This window comes from Carassius carassius, chromosome 35, assembly GCF_963082965.1.
Source record: "Carassius carassius chromosome 35, fCarCar2.1, whole genome shotgun sequence".
Lineage (NCBI taxonomy): Eukaryota > Metazoa > Chordata > Actinopteri > Cypriniformes > Cyprinidae > Carassius > Carassius carassius.
Window position 1 is genome coordinate 1,350,236 of NC_081789.1, and position 18,109 is coordinate 1,368,344.

Genomic DNA, 18,109 nt, shown 5'->3' on the forward strand with positions numbered 1-18,109 from the left:
TGGGGATACCTCACACAATTATGATTATACCTGGGGGTCCACAACATCTAAAAAAAAAAAAAAATATATATATATATATATATATATATATATATATATATATATATATATATATATATATATATATATATACTTTAGATGACAAAGTATTTTTCACAAATAAATATAATTAAAAAGGAAGTGAACACTGTAATCAACAAGGCAGGGCACTTTATATGTTTATATATATTTTATATTTGCACAAAGTGAAAATGACAATCAAAATAAAAGTTCAAAAACATCGGCCAGACAGAAAAACTTATCGGTGGATGCCGATACTTGAAAAATACCAAATATCGGCCGATGTATCGGAAGAACATTAACACTTACACACACTCAAACCTAAAATAATAATTTATTCAATCTGAAACGTTTAAAGAGAAATGATAAGGGTATTCACAGTGTGCTGTGTTTACATTAATCTGGCGTCATAAAAGAATTCTGGGTCGAGGTGAAATCACAGATTGGCTAACGCACAAGCGCTCTTCTTAAAAAATAGATAAATAGATTAGAGCGCCATCTGCTGTTAAAATCTAAGCTCAGCATCGACTCAAGAAGGAATCGTGATGCATTCGGAAGATCTCAGAATCCATCTAGGAATCGATTCTGCATGGATTTATCATCGCAGCCCTAACAAACAGCTGTGTTGTGTTAGCTTAAGAAATGCTGTACCTCTCCTCCGTCTGACAGGAGCATCGGTGTCCTGGCGTACGTGATGCTGACAGGGATCTCGCCGTTCCTGGGGGACGACAAGCAGGAGACCTTCCTCAACATCTCTCAGATCAACATCAGCTACACTGAGGAGGAGCTGCAGCGTCTGGACGGAGACGCCATCGGCTTCATCAAGAGCCTGCTCATCAAAGAGCCAGAGTAAGACCAACAGAGACCGTTTCATATAAACACTGATTAACTTCCCATTCACCCTGAAAAATAACACGCGTGACTGTTTCCACGAAAGTATTGTGCAGCACAACTGTGTTCAACACTGATAATAACCAGAAATGTTTCTTGAGCAGTAAATCATCATATTATTCTGATTTCTGAAGATCATGTGACACTGAAGACTGGAGGAATGATGCTGAAAATACAGCGGAGCATCACAGAAATACATTACACTTTTATAAATATCAATAAATTACACACACAACACAGAAAAGTTATTTTATATTGTAATAATAATATTTCACAATTTCACTAAGGAAGCACAATATTATAGGACCGATATCGGAATCAACCGATAATGGCTTTAAAATGTAAATATCGGCATGGGTCCGATATGAAATATGTTTTGCCGATAAGATGAATGCTCACTGACGTGCTCAGTGTGTGCTAGAGATTAGATCACGTCAGCAGTGTGCCTCCTGTTTTGTCTGTAAGGTGAAACACCCTCACATTAGCTTTAACTAGATTATCTGTTATTTGATGCAAAGCTGATAAAATACAGTAAAGAATTTTCCCCCCGCTTTAAAAGTGCTTTCCAAGTGTCTGTACTTTATCAGTGTTTTTCTTAAAAAACTTTACTTCACAACTCTAAAGCATAATATTGTACGTTTTACTCCACTACGTTTTATATTAAATATCATTACATTACAAATCTATTACTTTCTTTTACTCAAGTAAAAGTAATTCAAAGATTTACTTGAGTACAAGAAAGTACTACATTATGTTCTTATGTATTAAAGGTGAAGCAGTTTTTATTTATGAAATGCAATTATGCTTTGCAATGTAGTGAAGTAAAGAAAAACACTTTTTAAAATGACTTGAGTAAATTAAAAATACTTCTCTACTGTCCGCCTCTGAGTGTTATAAATGTACACACATTTGTAAGAAATCAATATATGTGACCCTGGAGCACAAAACCAGTCATAATGGTCTTTTTTATATTGGGATTTATGCCTCATCTGAAGATGAATAAATCATCTCTCCATTGATGTGTGGTTTGTTCGGAGGACAATATTTGAAAATCTGGAATCTGAGGGAGCAAAAAAATCTAAATACTGAGAAAATCATCTTTAAAGTTGTTCAAATTAAGTTCTTAGCAATGCATGTTACTAATCAAAAATTACGTTTTGATATATTTACTGAAGGAAATGTACAAAATATCTTCTTGGAACATGATCTTTACTTAATATCCTAATGATTTTTGGCATATAAGAAAAATGTATAATTGTGACCCATACAGTGTATTGTTGTCTATTTCTACAAATATACGTCTGTGACACTGATGACTGCTTCTGTGCTGCAGGGACACTGATATAAAACTTTTGAGGATTTAGGAAGCTGATGAGCATCAAACACATCATCACAGTTTTCTGAAAGAGTCTGTTCATTAGCAGAGGTCTGTCTGAGCAGCTTCGTGATCAGGTCTTAAGAGCGTAGATGAGATGTTTTGTGTCGTCTCCTCAGGAGCAGAGCCTCTGCAGAAGACTGTCTGAAGCACCAGTGGCTCCAGCCGGAGGAGAGCGTCTCGGAGCCCGTCGCTCGAGCTGATGAAGACGAGGAGGAAGAGGAGGAGCTGATAGTGATGGCCTCTTACACTCTGAGCCAGTGCCACCAGTCCTCTGATGAACAGAGCCTGACTCCGGACCAGAAGGCCATCTCCAAACGCTTCAGGTTTGGAAGCGAGCCCTTCTCTGCGCTGTCTGGAGAGTTCGTCTACTGACGCACATCTGTCCTTTTGTCTTCACTGCTTGCTCTGGTTTCTGTTTGTGCTGCTTTATATTGTCCCGGTTGAGATACTGAAGCCTTGCTGTGGTTCTCGAAGTTCTCGTTTTTCTCTTTCAATATTTTTTAACTTGTATTTTTTTGGTGCCATGCTTACACGTGTGAGCTTGTGATCGTTTCCTTTCATCGTGTTTGTACAAAATGAATGTTGTGTGTTTTTCTGCGACACGAAGGCAAGCAGAATTAAGTGTAAATTAACCCAGTTTTATTTTAAGAGTATTTCTGTCGTGTTTAAAAAAGCCACTTTGTATGTTGAGCTCCTGTCTTTCCTGGGTAAAGATCCCACAGCAATAATACTTCCATTCACACACACACATGTATATATGAAGAATGTGTGTCTTTCTGTTCATTTGGACTCGTGTAAGAGTCATAACTGTAAATTGATTTGTCACTATAAAGAATATTTTTAATGGCAACAAATTTCAAAGTGACTGTCTTGATTCTGTAAATAAAAGTTTGTCTCAACTATCACTCTCTGCGTTTATTATTGTCGTTATTATTATTAATACCCAATCTAAGTAAAAACTAAAATATGGCATGCTATAATCCTGAAGTTTATTTGAAGGTTGTGCTTTGAAAAGCCAAAAGAAGGCAGCATTTACCTATGATATACCTATGAAGCATTTTTAAAATATTTATTTTTTATTATTATTATTCACCTAATTGTAACACATGTTTTTATTAACTTTCCACAGCATTCATTTGTACCTTCATTGTAAACATTGAAAGCAAAATGTTTTTTTTTTATTATTATTATATAACAAGAATATTAATACAACATACAAATTCAGAAGATCACTTTTTTTAACTATTATCAGTTACATTCATAATAGCTTCAAAGGAACAAACAGAAAAGAAAGAAAAATAAACTACTAACTTACAAGAAATTTCCATAAGCAAAGGATTAAAAATTCTTTACATCCTTTTTTTTTTTAAATTTTTTTTTAACAACTATAATAGTCATTTATTAATTACTAACAAGTACATCTCTAGTTCATCTCTAATGCCTTGGTTTTGGCGCCCTCTGCTGGGAGGCTTTGCCTAGTTATTAACTTGTGTACACAAACACACACACATATATATATATATATATATATATATATATATATATATATATATATATATATATATATATGTGTGTGTGTGTGTGTTTGTGTACGCAAGTTAAGTATATATATATATATATATATATATATATATATATATATATATATATATATATATATAATAGAAGTAACTTGGCCATTGTTCCCATGATATTTCTTGACCAACATTCTGATTTTTACAGATGAATATGAATAAAAAGTTTACTTTTAATACACTCTTATCTTACTATAAAATAAATTTCCACATAACGAATGCATTGATATACCTCAATATATTTTACACAGAAATTAATGGAGGGAGATGCTTTTGTTTATCCAATTAAAGCAGTCTAGCTAGTATTTATGATAGTTAGATAACTTTTGTGTGAGCCAAGACAAACACCCCTCACTCAGGTACAAACACTCCTCACACACACAAACACCCCTCACACACACAAACTTCCCTCACTCAGGTACAAACACTCCTCACACACACAAACACCCCTCACACACACAAACTTCCCTCACTCAGGTACAAACACTCCTCACACACACAAACACCCCTCACACACACAAACTTCCCTCACTCAGGTACAAACACTCCTCACACACACAGACACCCCTCACACAGATACAAACACTCCTCACACACACACAAACACACAAACAACCCTCACACAGATTCAAACACTCCTCACACACACAAACACCCCTCACACAAACACACAAACAACCCTCACACAGATTCAAACACTCCTCACACACACACAAAAACAACCCTCACACAGATTCAAACACCCCTCACACACAAAAACTTTCCTCACACACACAGACACCCCTCACACACACAAACTTCCCTCACACACACAGACACCCCCACACAGATTCAAACACTTCTCACACACACAACCCTCACACAGATTCAAACACTTCTCACACACACACAAAAACAACCCTCACACAGATTCAAACACCCCTCACACACACACACAGACACCCCCACACAGATTCAAACACTTCTCACACACACAAACACCCCTCACACACACAAACACCACTCAGACACACAAACAACCCTCACACAGATACAAACACCCCTCACACACACAGACACCCCTCACATAGATACAAACACTATTCACACACACAAACACCCCTCACACACACAAACACCCCTCGCACAGATACAAACACTATTCACACACACAAACAACCCTCACACACACAAACACCCCTCGCACAGATACAAACACTATTCACACACACAAACACCCCTCACACACACAAACACCCCTCGCACAGATACAAACACTATTTACACACACAAACACCCCTCACACACACAAACACCCCTCGCACAGATACAAACACTATTCACACACACAAACAACCCTCACATAGATACAAACACTATTCACACACACAAACACCCCTCGCACAGATACAAACACTATTCACACACACAAACAACCCTCACACAGATACAAACACCCCTCACACACACAAACACCCCTCACATAGATACAAACACTATTCACACACACAAACAACCCTCACACAGATACAAACACCCCTCACACACACAGACATCCCTCACACAGATTCAAACACTCCTCACACACACAAACAACCCTCACATAGATACAAACACTATTCACACACACAAACACCCCTCACACACACAAACACCCCTCATACAGATACAAACACTCCTCACACACACAAACACCCCTCACACAAATACAAACACCCCTCACACACACACACACACCCCTCACACAGATACAAACACTCCTCACACACACAAACACCCCTCACATAGATGCAAACACCCCTCACACAGATACAAACACCTCTCACACACACAAACACCCCTCACACAGATACAAACACTCCTCACACACACAAACACCCCTCACATAGATATAAACACTATTCACACACACAAATAACCCTCACACAGATACAAACACTCCTGACACACACAAACACCCCTCACATAGATACAAACATTATTCACACACACAAACAACCCTCACATAGATACAAACACTCCTCACACACACAAACAACCCTCACACAGATACAAACACCCCTCACACACACAAACACCCCTCACACAGATACAAACACTCCTCACACACACAAACACCCCTCACACAGATACAAACACTCCTCACACACATAAACACCCCTCACACAGATACAACCACCCCTCACACACACAAACACCCCTCACACACACAAACACCCCTCACACAGATACAAACACCCCTCACACACAAACACCCCTTACACAGATACAAACACTCCTCACACACACAAACACCCCTCACACAGATACAAACACCCCTCACACACACACAAACACCCCTTACACACACAAACACCCCTCACACAGATACAAACACCCCTCACACACACAAACACCCCTCACATAGATACAAACACTATTCACACTCACAAACACCCCTCACACACAAACACCCCTCGCACAGATACAAACACTCCTCACACACACAAACACCCCTCACATAGATACAAACACTATTCACAATCACAAACACCCCTCACACACACACAAACACCCCTCGCACAGATACCAACACTCCTCACACACATAAACACCCCTCACACAGATACAAACACCCCTCACACACACAAACACCCCTCACACAGATACAAACATCCCTCACACACACAAACACCCCTCACACACACAAACACCCCTCACACAGATACAAACACCCCTCACACACAAACACCCCTTACACAGATACAAACACTCCTCACACACACAAACACCCCTCACACAGATACAAACACCCCTCACACACACACAAACACCCCTTACACACACAAACACCCCTCACACAGATACAAACACTCCTCACACACACAAACACCCCTCACATAGATACAAACACTATTCACACACACAAACACCCCTAACACACACAAACACCCCTCATACAGATACAAACACTCCTCACACACAAACACCCCTCACACACACAAACACCCCTTACACATACAAACACCCCTCACACAGATACAAACACTCCTCACACACACAAACACCCCTCACATAGATACAAACACTATTCACACACACAAACACCCTTCACACACACAAACACTCCTCACACACATAAACACCCCTCACACAGATACAACCACCCCTCACACACACAAACACCCCTCACACACACAAACACTCCTCACACACACAAACACCCCTCACACAGATACAAACACCCCTCACACACACAAACACCCCTCACACAGATACAAACACTATTCACACACACAAACACCCCTCACATAGATACAAACACTATTCACAGTCACAAACACCCCTCACACACAAACACCCCTCGCACAGATACAAACACTCCTCACACACACAAACACCCCTCACATAGATACAAACACTATTCACAATCACAAACACCCCTCACTCACACAAACACCCCTCGCACAGATACCAACACTCCTCACACACATAAACACCCCTCACACAGATACAAACACCCCTCACACACACAAACACCCCTCACAAAGATACAAACATCCCTCACACACACAAACACCCCTCACACAGATACAAACACTCCTCACACACACAAACACCCCCACACAGATACAAACACCCCTCACACACACAAACACCCCTTACACAGATACAAACACTCCTCACACACACAAACACCCCTCACACAGATACAAACACCCCTCACACACACACACAAACACCCCTTACACACACAAACACCCCTCACACAGATACAAACACTCCTCACACACACAAACACCCCTCACATAGATACAAACACTATTCACACACACAAACACCCCTTACACACACAAACACCCCTCATACAGATACAAACACTCCTCACACACAAACACCCCTCACACACACAAACACCCCTTACACACACAAACACCCCTCACACAGATACAAACACTCCTCACACACACAAACACCCCTCACATAGATACAAACACTATTCACACACACAAACACCCTTCACACACACAAACACTCCTCACACACACAGACATCCCTCACACACACAAACACCCCTCACACAGATACAAACACCCCTCACACACACAAATACTCCTCACACACACAGACACCCCTCACACAGATACAAACACTATTCACACACACAAACACCCATCACACACACAAATACTCCTCACACACACAGACACCCCTCACACACACAAACACCCCTCACACAGATACAAACACTCCTCACACACACAAACACCCCTCACACAGATACAAACACTCCTCACACACGCAAACACCCCTCACACAGATACAAACACCCCTCACACTCAAACAAACACCCCTTACACAGATACAAACACCCCTCACACACACAAACACTCCTCACACACATACACCCCTCACACACACAAACACCCCTCACACAGATACAAACACTCCTCACACATACAAACACCCCTCACTCAGATACAAACACTAGTATTCACACACACAAACACCCCTCACACACACATACACTTCTCACACACACAGACACCCCTCACACACACAAACACCCCTCACACAGATACAAACAACCCTCACACACACAAACACTCCTCACACACACATACACCCCTCACACACACAAACACCCCTCACACACACAAACACCCCTCACATACACAAACACCCCTCACATACATACAAACACTATTCACACACACAAACACCCCTCACACAGATACAAACACCCCTCACACACACACAAACACCCCTCACACAGATACAAACACCCCTCACACAGATACAAACACTAGTATTCACACACACAAACACCCCTCACACACACATACACTTCTCACACACACAGACACCCCTCACACACACAAACATCCCTCACACAGATACAAACACCCCTCACACACACAAACACTCCTCACACACACATACACCCCTCACACACACAGACACCCCTCACACACACAAACATCCCTCACACAGATACAAACACCCCTCACACACACAAACACTCCTCACACACACAAACACCCCTCACACAGGTACAAACACTCCTCACACACACAAACACCCCTCACACAGATACAAACACCCCTCACACACACACAAACACCCCTCACACAGATACAAACACCCCTCACACAGATACAAACACTAGTATTCACACACACAAACACCCCTCACACACACATACACTTCTCACACACACAGACACCCCTCACACACACAAACACCCCTCACACAGATACAAACACCCCTCACACACACACAAACACCCCTCACACAGATACAAACACCCCTCACACAGATACAAACACCCCTCACACAGATACAAACACTAGTATTCACACACACAAACACCCCTCACACACACATACACTTCTCACACACACAGACACCCCTCACACACACAAACACCCCTCACACAGATACAAACACCCCTCACACACACAAACACTCCTCACACACACATACACCCCTCACACACACAAACACCCCTCACACACACAAACACCCCTCACATACATACAAACACTATTCACACACACAAACACCCCTCACACAGATACAAACACCCCTCACACACACACAAACACCCCTCACACAGATACAAACACCCCTCACACACACACAAAAACCCCTCACACACACAAACACCCCTCACACAGATACAAACACTCCTATCTTGTACATTTCCTACATATTTTTTGCACCCTCAGATTCCATCCTAACAAACCATACATCAGTTGAAAGCTTATTTATTCAGCTTTCAGATGTTGCTTAAATCATCCCTTATGACTGGTTTTGTGCTCCAGGGACACATATAGCCAGTGTGTGATGTAAAGGTCTGGATTTGACCTTTGACCCGCAGTGTGAGGATCATCGGCAGCGGTCATCATCGGTGACATCACAGGTCAGTCACACTCACAGATCTGTGCACCATGCTCTGGACACACCTCTTTCTGTCAAACAACACCTTTCATTGGACTGTTCTGCCTCTAATGTATGTAGAAAACTCTTTTATGAAGTGAACTCACTTAAAGAGTTATTTACTATAATTTTGCCAGAAAAAGTTTTAGAATTTGTGTCATATGTTAATGTAAAAAAATTGTTTGTTTGCTGTTTTCTACTGTATTTGTTACACTTGTATTTCTTATTATTATTTTTTAAATGAAAATATTATTTTTCTAACCAGATTTTTTTTTTCTTTTACAATAGAAAATAGAAAATATTAAATATAAATATACTTCTACTACTCAGTATGTTCTGGAAACAGATAATGCTCCATAGTTGGTCAGTATTGATCATTATACTGTTATCAGCAGTGTGTTTAATTCATAATGTAGGGCTTTTGTATCCGGATGGTTGATTTGGGATTATTATTTTATCTTTATTATTATTATTATTATTTTATTTTATTTTATTATTTTATTTATCATTAACCTGAAGGTGTTGGGCTGCGTGGCACTTCAGTAACTAAACATGAGGATCTGGGTGAGCACATGATGAAAATCCAAACATTTACACAATATTTCATACATATAGTAACTGAGCCAAATATATAAATACTCACAGATGTATTGCTTCGTTAGTTAACTCTTCTTGTTGGTGTGTGCAGGAGATGTGTTCGACCTAATGTCCGGACGGGTTGTGGCCGCTGGGATGCGTGAGATCACAGACTATGTGCTCAAGCAGCTGCAGCGGCCGTGACCTCTGACCCCATCCTAAGACTTTTACCTTAGAACACGCCTTAATTCTGCCTCTGCAGTTCTTTAACGCTACATTCACATTTCTATCAGTTTAACGTCATCTGATCTGTGTTTTAAGTCACAGCGTACGTTTGAGGGATTAATTTCTGGATGAACACAAAGATAAATTGTGACCCTGGAGCACAAAACCAATCATAAGGGTCTTTTTTTTTTTTTTGACTGAATAAATAATCTTTTTTTCTTCTTCTGTGTTTATCTCAATGAAATCCACTTCTTAATCTCTGTGTGTATCAATGCAACATTCCTCTGGTATTAACTATTAAAAACATACACTAAAATCAATGCTGTCCATTCAATAAATTGAGCCACATTCAGTTCATAATGACGATCTTTAACAGATTATTGTGCATATTCTTCATTTTAGAGGAGTTTACTAAGTATTCAAGCACTGTTGAATTTTGAAATAATTCAGCTTCTTTATCTGAATCAACACATAATTAACTTTCAAATTAGATAAGTCTAATTAGTGGTTGACTCGTTATTCAGTACTCTCTCATCTGCTGCATTTGGTTTCCATCGAAAAGGTTTCATTTTTGGTTTCATTATTATGCTGGATCTCTCTTCAAACCAGCCTCTATTTAGATCCATAGATGGTTTTTATTTTCTTCTTCTTTTCTTTATTTCTTTTTGTTAACTTTAAGGTCCAGCTATAATATTTCATTTTATATACAAGTGTTCATGTAAAAATACAAATTCCAATAAACATTTTGAGGTAATGCACTCCAGACAAATTTATTTTCAGGCAAAGTGGGCCGTCCCTTATTTATCAAACATTTTTCTGCATCTTAATTAAAAATACGTGATTTATTAACACATATGATCAGACAAGCGTATTTAACAGACCCCAAAAATATATAACCTACATACAGTTCAGACCAAAAGTTTGGACACACCTTCTCATTCAAAGAGTTTTCTTTATTTTCATGACTATGAAAATTGTAGAGTCACACTGAAGGCATCAAAACTATGAATTAACACATGTGGAATTATATATGGAATTATATACATAACAAAAAAGTGTGAAACAACTGAAAATATGTCATATTGTAGGTTCTTCAAAGTAGCCACCTTTTGCTTGAATTACTGCTTTGCACACTCTTGGCGTTCTCTTGATGAGCTTCAAGAGGTAGTCACCTGAAATGGTCTTCCAACAGTCTTGAAGGAGTTCCCCGAGAGATGCTTAGCACTTGTTGGCCCTTTTGCCTTCTGTCTGCGGTCCAGCTCACCCCTAAACCATCTCGACTGGGTTCAGGTCCGGTGACTGTGGAGGCCAGGTCATCTGGCGCAGCACCCCATCACTCTCCTTCTTGCTCAAATAGCCCTTGATGCCTTCAGTGTGACTCTACAATTTTCATAGTCATGAAAATAAAGAAAACTCTTTGAATGAGAAGGTGTGTCCAAACTTTTGTCTGTACTGTATGTATTATATTTAAAAAATATATATTTTAAAATAAATTATGTGTAAATGCAAATCTCAGTTAATGTGTGAAGTTCCCAACAACTGAAATAATGTTAAATGGTTGAATCCTACATCTAACACATTCAGCCAAAGTGTGCCAGCAATATTTCAACACCTAACAAGAAAATGTATTTAAAAAATGTATTCTTTGCATTATATTCCCTGATGATGACAGCATAAACCAGGAACTGTCACAATAATGTTTGTTTGCATTTACAGAGCAATCTTGGGCCTATAAATTACAAATAAAAGTCTTTGATTAAGAACCATTGTTATGCTCTGAAGGTGTACAGCAAAGAGCACAGCACAATCAAGCTTGAACAGCCCCCGAGAGACTGAAACCAGACGTGTGTATAATCACATTGGCCTCCAGTACAGGAGCCTGTATGTGGAGTCCTGCGATGGTCTGCAGGTGGCGCTGCAGCCACTGTTATACTAGTTATTATTATTATTATTATTTAACATCAAAACAAACATTACTTTGCAAACGCTACAGAAATATTTTACATTTTACATCTATGTTTATTGACAATAAAAAGTGTCCCTGCAGCACAAAAGCAGTCTCCAGTCTCTGGGGTATATATATCTGTAGCAATAACCAAAAATACATTGTAGGGCTCAAAGTTATATCTTTTTATTTTATGCCAAAATCATTAGGATATTAAGTAAAGATAATGTTCCATGAAGATAAATATTTTACCTTAAATATATCAAAACTTCATTTCGGAATAGTAATATTCATTGCCAAGAACTACATTTGAACAACTTTAAAGGAGATTTTCACAGTACTTTTTATTTTATTTTATTTTTATTTTATTTTATTTTTTTGCACTCTAAGATTCCAGATTTTCAATTTGTTGTATCTCAGCCAAATATTGTTCTGTCCTAACAAACCATTCATCAATGAAAAGATTATTTATTCAGCAAAAACATCGACCCTCGTGACTGGTTTTGTGGTCCAGGGTCACATCTAAAGGCTAGTTAAAAGTAATATAGAGTTAAATAATATGGTAAAATAAAACACAGTTAAAATATGTAAACATGTACATTTAGCAATAAGATAAAATAACATGAGTGAACGTGATAAAAACGTGATCCCACAACCATTGCATTCCACAAGTAGCCTATCATCTTTCTTTCTTTCTTTCTTTCTTTTTGTTTCCTTCTTTCTTTCTCTCCGTCTTTCTGTCTGTCTGTGTGTTTCTCTGTCTTTCTTTCTGTCTTTCTTTCTGTCTGTCTGACTTTCTTTCTTTCTTTTTGTTTCCTTCTTTCTTTCTTTCTCTCTGTCTTTCTGTCTGTCTGTGTGTTTCTCTGTCTTTCTGTCTTTCTTTCTGTTTGTCTGACTTTCTTTCTTTCTTTCTTTTTGTTTCCTTCTTTCTTTCTCTCCGTCTTTCTGTCTTTCTGTGTGTTTCTCTGTCTTTCTGTCTTTCTTTCTGTCTGTCTGTCTGACTTTATTTCTTTCTTTCTTTCTTTCTTTCTTTCTTTCTTTCTTTCTTTCTTTCTGTCTGTCTTTGTGTTTCTCTGTCTTTCTGTCTTTCTTTCTGTCTGTCTGTCTGTCTGTCTGACTTTCTTTCTTTCTTTCTTTCTTTCTTTCTTTCTTTCTTTCTTTCTTTCTTTCTTTCTTTCTTTCTGTCTGTCTGTCTGTCTGACTTTCTTTCTTTCTTTCTTTCTGTCTGTGTGTTTCTCTCTGTCTTTCTTTCCGTCTGTCTTTGGAGCAGTTGTAGCACCTGAGCCTCCACCTCTTCCCTCCAAACCCAGCCCTCCTCTGCTGAACGCTGGAGTCATTTGTCAGTATTGCAGGGTGGTCCTTCTGTTCACTGAGGAGGAGAAAAGTGTGTCCAGATGCCAGTGAGGCACAGCTTCGCGTCTCAGAATAACGCTGCTCAGAACTCCTTCAGGAGCGGCACACGGTTTGGAGGAAACCCAGCACACTCGGGACGAACGAAATCGCAACTTGTTGATGTTTGCAGTGCGTCTGAACAGCAGCATGATCTCTCCTGTCAACAGGTAAGACGAGCTGCTCTGAGGGACATGAAGCATGTCTGAGGACAACTGAGGAAGCTGCGAGTGGATTATCTGGACCCTGAAGTTCTTCAGCCTTTGATTACCATGAGGACTAGACTAGACTGAAGTGAAGCCGGGCTCCTGGAGTGATATGAGGATGGCCTCGGAGCTGCTGTGTGGACTCATCTTCAGACTGCTTCTGCCAGTGGGGCTCGCCGCAGGTCAGCCTTCCTTTACTCAAACACCAAACAAATACAACAGACATGAACGATGATACGTGAGACCAGCAGAACTGGGGATTACATGTTTATTAAACACAGTTGGCGATTTGATTAAAAAAAGAAAAAGAGAGAAAGAAGGAAATTGATTTTAAGTGGTATAATTTTTTTAATGACTGTTCATGAGTTTTGATTTTATATCATTCAGTTAATTTTACTATATTATGATTCAAATGTAATATGTTTTATATTATTAAAATATATATTTAATATATTTATTAACATAATTATTATTTCTGTTAAATTATAGAATTAACAATTCTTATTATTTCAAATATATATATTTATATACATTTTATGTAATTTCAGTATGCAATTTAATTTCATATATTTTAATTAAAACTAAAAACAACTCACTCTTACTCAATAATGACTATCAATGTAATTATTAGTCAGTAAATTAGAAAAAAAATCTGTATAACTATAAATGGTTTTAAAAGGTTTGGCTTATTGAATGTGTCTTGTCTTTATGATCATCTATATACCATTTTTATGGTATTATTCAGATCATAGTCATTTTAGTCTATTTTGTGATTATTCAGATCTTTCATAACAATTTCCACAGACTGTAACGCTTAATAATCAGTTTCACTAACCGTACTGTATGTAGACCCATGGTCCAGTAACTTTTGGGACTGTAAATATCAGAATAATATCATCTTAAGCTTAACTCTCAGGATATTTTTTAAATAAAAATGAAGATGATGATGAATCATAGTTGATTCATTGATAATCTGCACTTCACAAACAGTTCTCTCACTAAGTAGGCCAAAGGTCATCATTATAGGCAAAGTGCCGCCACATTATTAACTTGAATTTAACAAGCACAATGATTTATCTGCTTGTTTGACATATTAAGCTCATACTTGCATTATTACATGTAACTCTTTTATTGTTGTTTTTGCTTTTGATTGGAATGGTGGTTGCAGTTATATATTTTTTGTTCTGTGAGCAATGATTCATGCACAGTTAGGTGTTTTTCACCCAGCGGGAGTTTAGGTGTGAGATGAGTAACACTGCACTCAGTGCTGATCCAAACACGCTGTCTGGCTAAAGTGAGCATGAGTCTGATAGCAGAGAGAGACAACAGAGCTTCTGTCTCTCTCTCTCTCTCTCTCTGCTTTGGTTTCCCCTCTCGCTGAGATCAGATACACAGTACTCATATTTACTGTACACTCTCAGTCATCTGTTTCTGTGCAGAACGCCTTCTTCTCGTCTGAGACCTGATAGTGTTTTCTCAGATAGTGAGGGCTGGATCTTCTTGAGGCCGAAGACTGTTACATCAATCCAGATCTCTGCTTCCCACAGTCCACTGCTACGCCCCATTCTCTGATTATTTCTGATAAAACACCCAACTGAAACAAGATCAGGGCGAGAACAGTCAGCCTACGTAACACAGAGCTGTTTCAATCCCTAGTGAGCTGCCTACCTAGTCAGCAACATACTTTGGTAACCACAAGTTAGCATGCAATTTGCAGTAAAACTGTTCTTATACAAATGCTAATCATGGATACTACACTTTTCCTATAATAAAATCATGATTCATTTTTGTAAGGGTCACGGCGGTCTCAGAATGCATCGGACGAGTAGAGAAAAATGCTGATTAAAGAACATCTTAAACCAGCTTGTACTGGTTGACTGGTCTTAGCTGGTTTAAGATGGTTTTCAGGTGGTCTCCCAGACTGAGCAACCAAAGAACTGGTCAGATCCTCTCTAAAACCAGCTGTAACCAGACTGGAAGACCAGCTTAGACTGGTTTCTTCAGCAGGATCAGTTCACCCAGTATTTTTGAGTAGCTGTCATATTGTTAGCTTAGCAACATGCTAACACCAAGCTCAGCTGGAATCAACTGTGAGAGATAAACAGATGCTGCCACTTAAAAACGGAGTGCATTTCTTTCATTCCTCACTAAAAACATAACAAAAGATTGAGTTCAAATCAGCTGTTTTACCTAGATGCTGTTTTTTAGAGCATTGTGTCTATACTGTGCTGAGCTGTGAGGCTTGCTGTCCATGGAGAGTGTTTCAGTTTATGTGATGTTTTGTGACGGTTACATCAGGGCCGTTCAGTGTGTTTGTTTTGGGGGTTTTTTGCATTCCACTTAACTGCTTTTCCATTGTTAGTTTGTAAGCATGCACTTCATGGCTTGTGCGTCTCTTGCAGCATCGCGTGCTAAACATATGACTCTCAAGTTCAACTAAGGAAAAATGCATCTTTAGACCTTGTGTTTTTTCCAGACTAAGTGTTGGTGTGGAAGTGTTTACTTTGAGAAAAACTACCATAAAAAAACACAAAGATCTTCAGCACAACCCGCCAAAATAAAAGTTCAGTTTAAATTGAAGAAACTATGACAAAAAATATATATCTACAGTATATTAAAATGTAACTCTCCAATTATTCAATTTATTCATCCATGTTTTAATGTTAAACAGCATCGTGCAGCATCTTATTTGATGAAAAAATAAAATGCAATGTTTTGTATTAAAATAATTGTTATTTTTCATTTGATGACATTTGCTTGAATTGTTGAAGTTTCTATTAATTCATTTTATTAGACAACATTTTGATGATTCATTTGTATTAAGTCATAAAACCAGAATCCAAAAAAAAGTAAAACACAATTTGGGGAAAAATAAGATGATATCATGAGGCTACTTAGTTTAATTAAGAACAAACACGTTCTGTTCACTCTCAGAGTCTAACAAACATGCATTTCCTTCCCCATCAGTGCTTAATGTTAAATGTTGTGATAAATATTGGTATTGTATGGCATAAAAAACATATGATCATAATATCGCCCAGCCAGGTCAGGAAAAAGAGAACTTATAGTCACTTTTTTTAATTGCAAAAATGCTTTCTGAGTGAAGCAGGAGCTTTTGGACGTAGAAAGAGATAGAAAGTGTCTTCTCTCGCACTCAAGGATGATGCAAATGTCAAATCCTGCTCTTTTGTGAACGCAAACCATCCATTTAGAATTGTATGGCTTTTCTAAAGAGGTTGACAGAAATAATCAAATCAAATCCAAACAAAGCGTTGGCTTCCGCTTTTAGCTGAATGAATGATGTTTAAATGTTATCAGTCTCAGGTCAGTAAACACAAGCTGAAGTGATTTGTGTAAAGCTCTTGGGTGGGACGGTGACGAAGGTGAACGCAGATTTCAGTAAACCTAAATATTTAATTGCACTCAAGGGAAATATTTAGTTTGCAGGTACACAGGAAGTAAACAGAAGTGATTTACTTTTATAAGATGATACATCCAAACCTTTCAGCATCTTCATGCTTTCCAACACCAGAAAGATCGCCCATCCGTATGCAAACTTTGCGTTTTGTTGAAATATGAATTGTAATCTGACACTTCTGAATGTAAAAATATGAGCATTTGACCTTAAGTACACTATGAAGAGCTAGTTGACAGGTCCATGTCTCTGGGTTGTGTTTGTGTTTGTGTATAGACTGGAGTTTGGAGCTGGTTAAACCACACACAGTGTTTTGTTAGACAGCTGCTTCATTTGAGACTTTGAGTGTCATTTGAAACATTAAAGGCACAGTCACGCTCTCATTACAGCTCTGTATTCCTCTAAATGGCTCATTATGAAGTCACAGAGGACTAGTAGACACATTTAACCCAGTGCCCTTCAGTTGGGTTCGGCTGTAACTTCAGTACTTCTGAAGTCCTTCCTGTTGTTTGAAAGCAAACATGATTTGTTTGGGAAAGGAATACCAAG

At 38.7% G+C, this 18,109-nt stretch overlaps 2 protein-coding genes across 2 annotated transcripts in view; both read left to right on the forward strand.

Annotated features, from left to right (window-relative positions):
- LOC132115858 (serine/threonine-protein kinase 17A-like) overlaps nucleotides 1-3,231 on the forward strand; it is a 30,437-nt gene extending 27,206 nt beyond the window's left edge. Inside the window, exons 6-7 of the mRNA XM_059524240.1 lie at nucleotides 730-909; nucleotides 2,446-3,231. Of these exons, the coding sequence (XP_059380223.1) occupies nucleotides 730-909; nucleotides 2,446-2,701 (436 nt within the window). The 3' untranslated portion in view covers nucleotides 2,702-3,231. The remainder of the gene's footprint in view (nucleotides 1-729; nucleotides 910-2,445) is intronic.
- An 11,017-nt stretch (nucleotides 3,232-14,248) lies between these two features.
- Nucleotides 14,249-18,109, forward strand: part of LOC132115610 (piezo-type mechanosensitive ion channel component 2-like) — a 130,675-nt gene continuing 126,814 nt past the window's right edge. Inside the window, exon 1 of the mRNA XM_059524026.1 lies at nucleotides 14,249-14,327. Coding sequence (XP_059380009.1) covers nucleotides 14,258-14,327 — 70 coding nt within the window. The 5' untranslated portion in view covers nucleotides 14,249-14,257. The remainder of the gene's footprint in view (nucleotides 14,328-18,109) is intronic.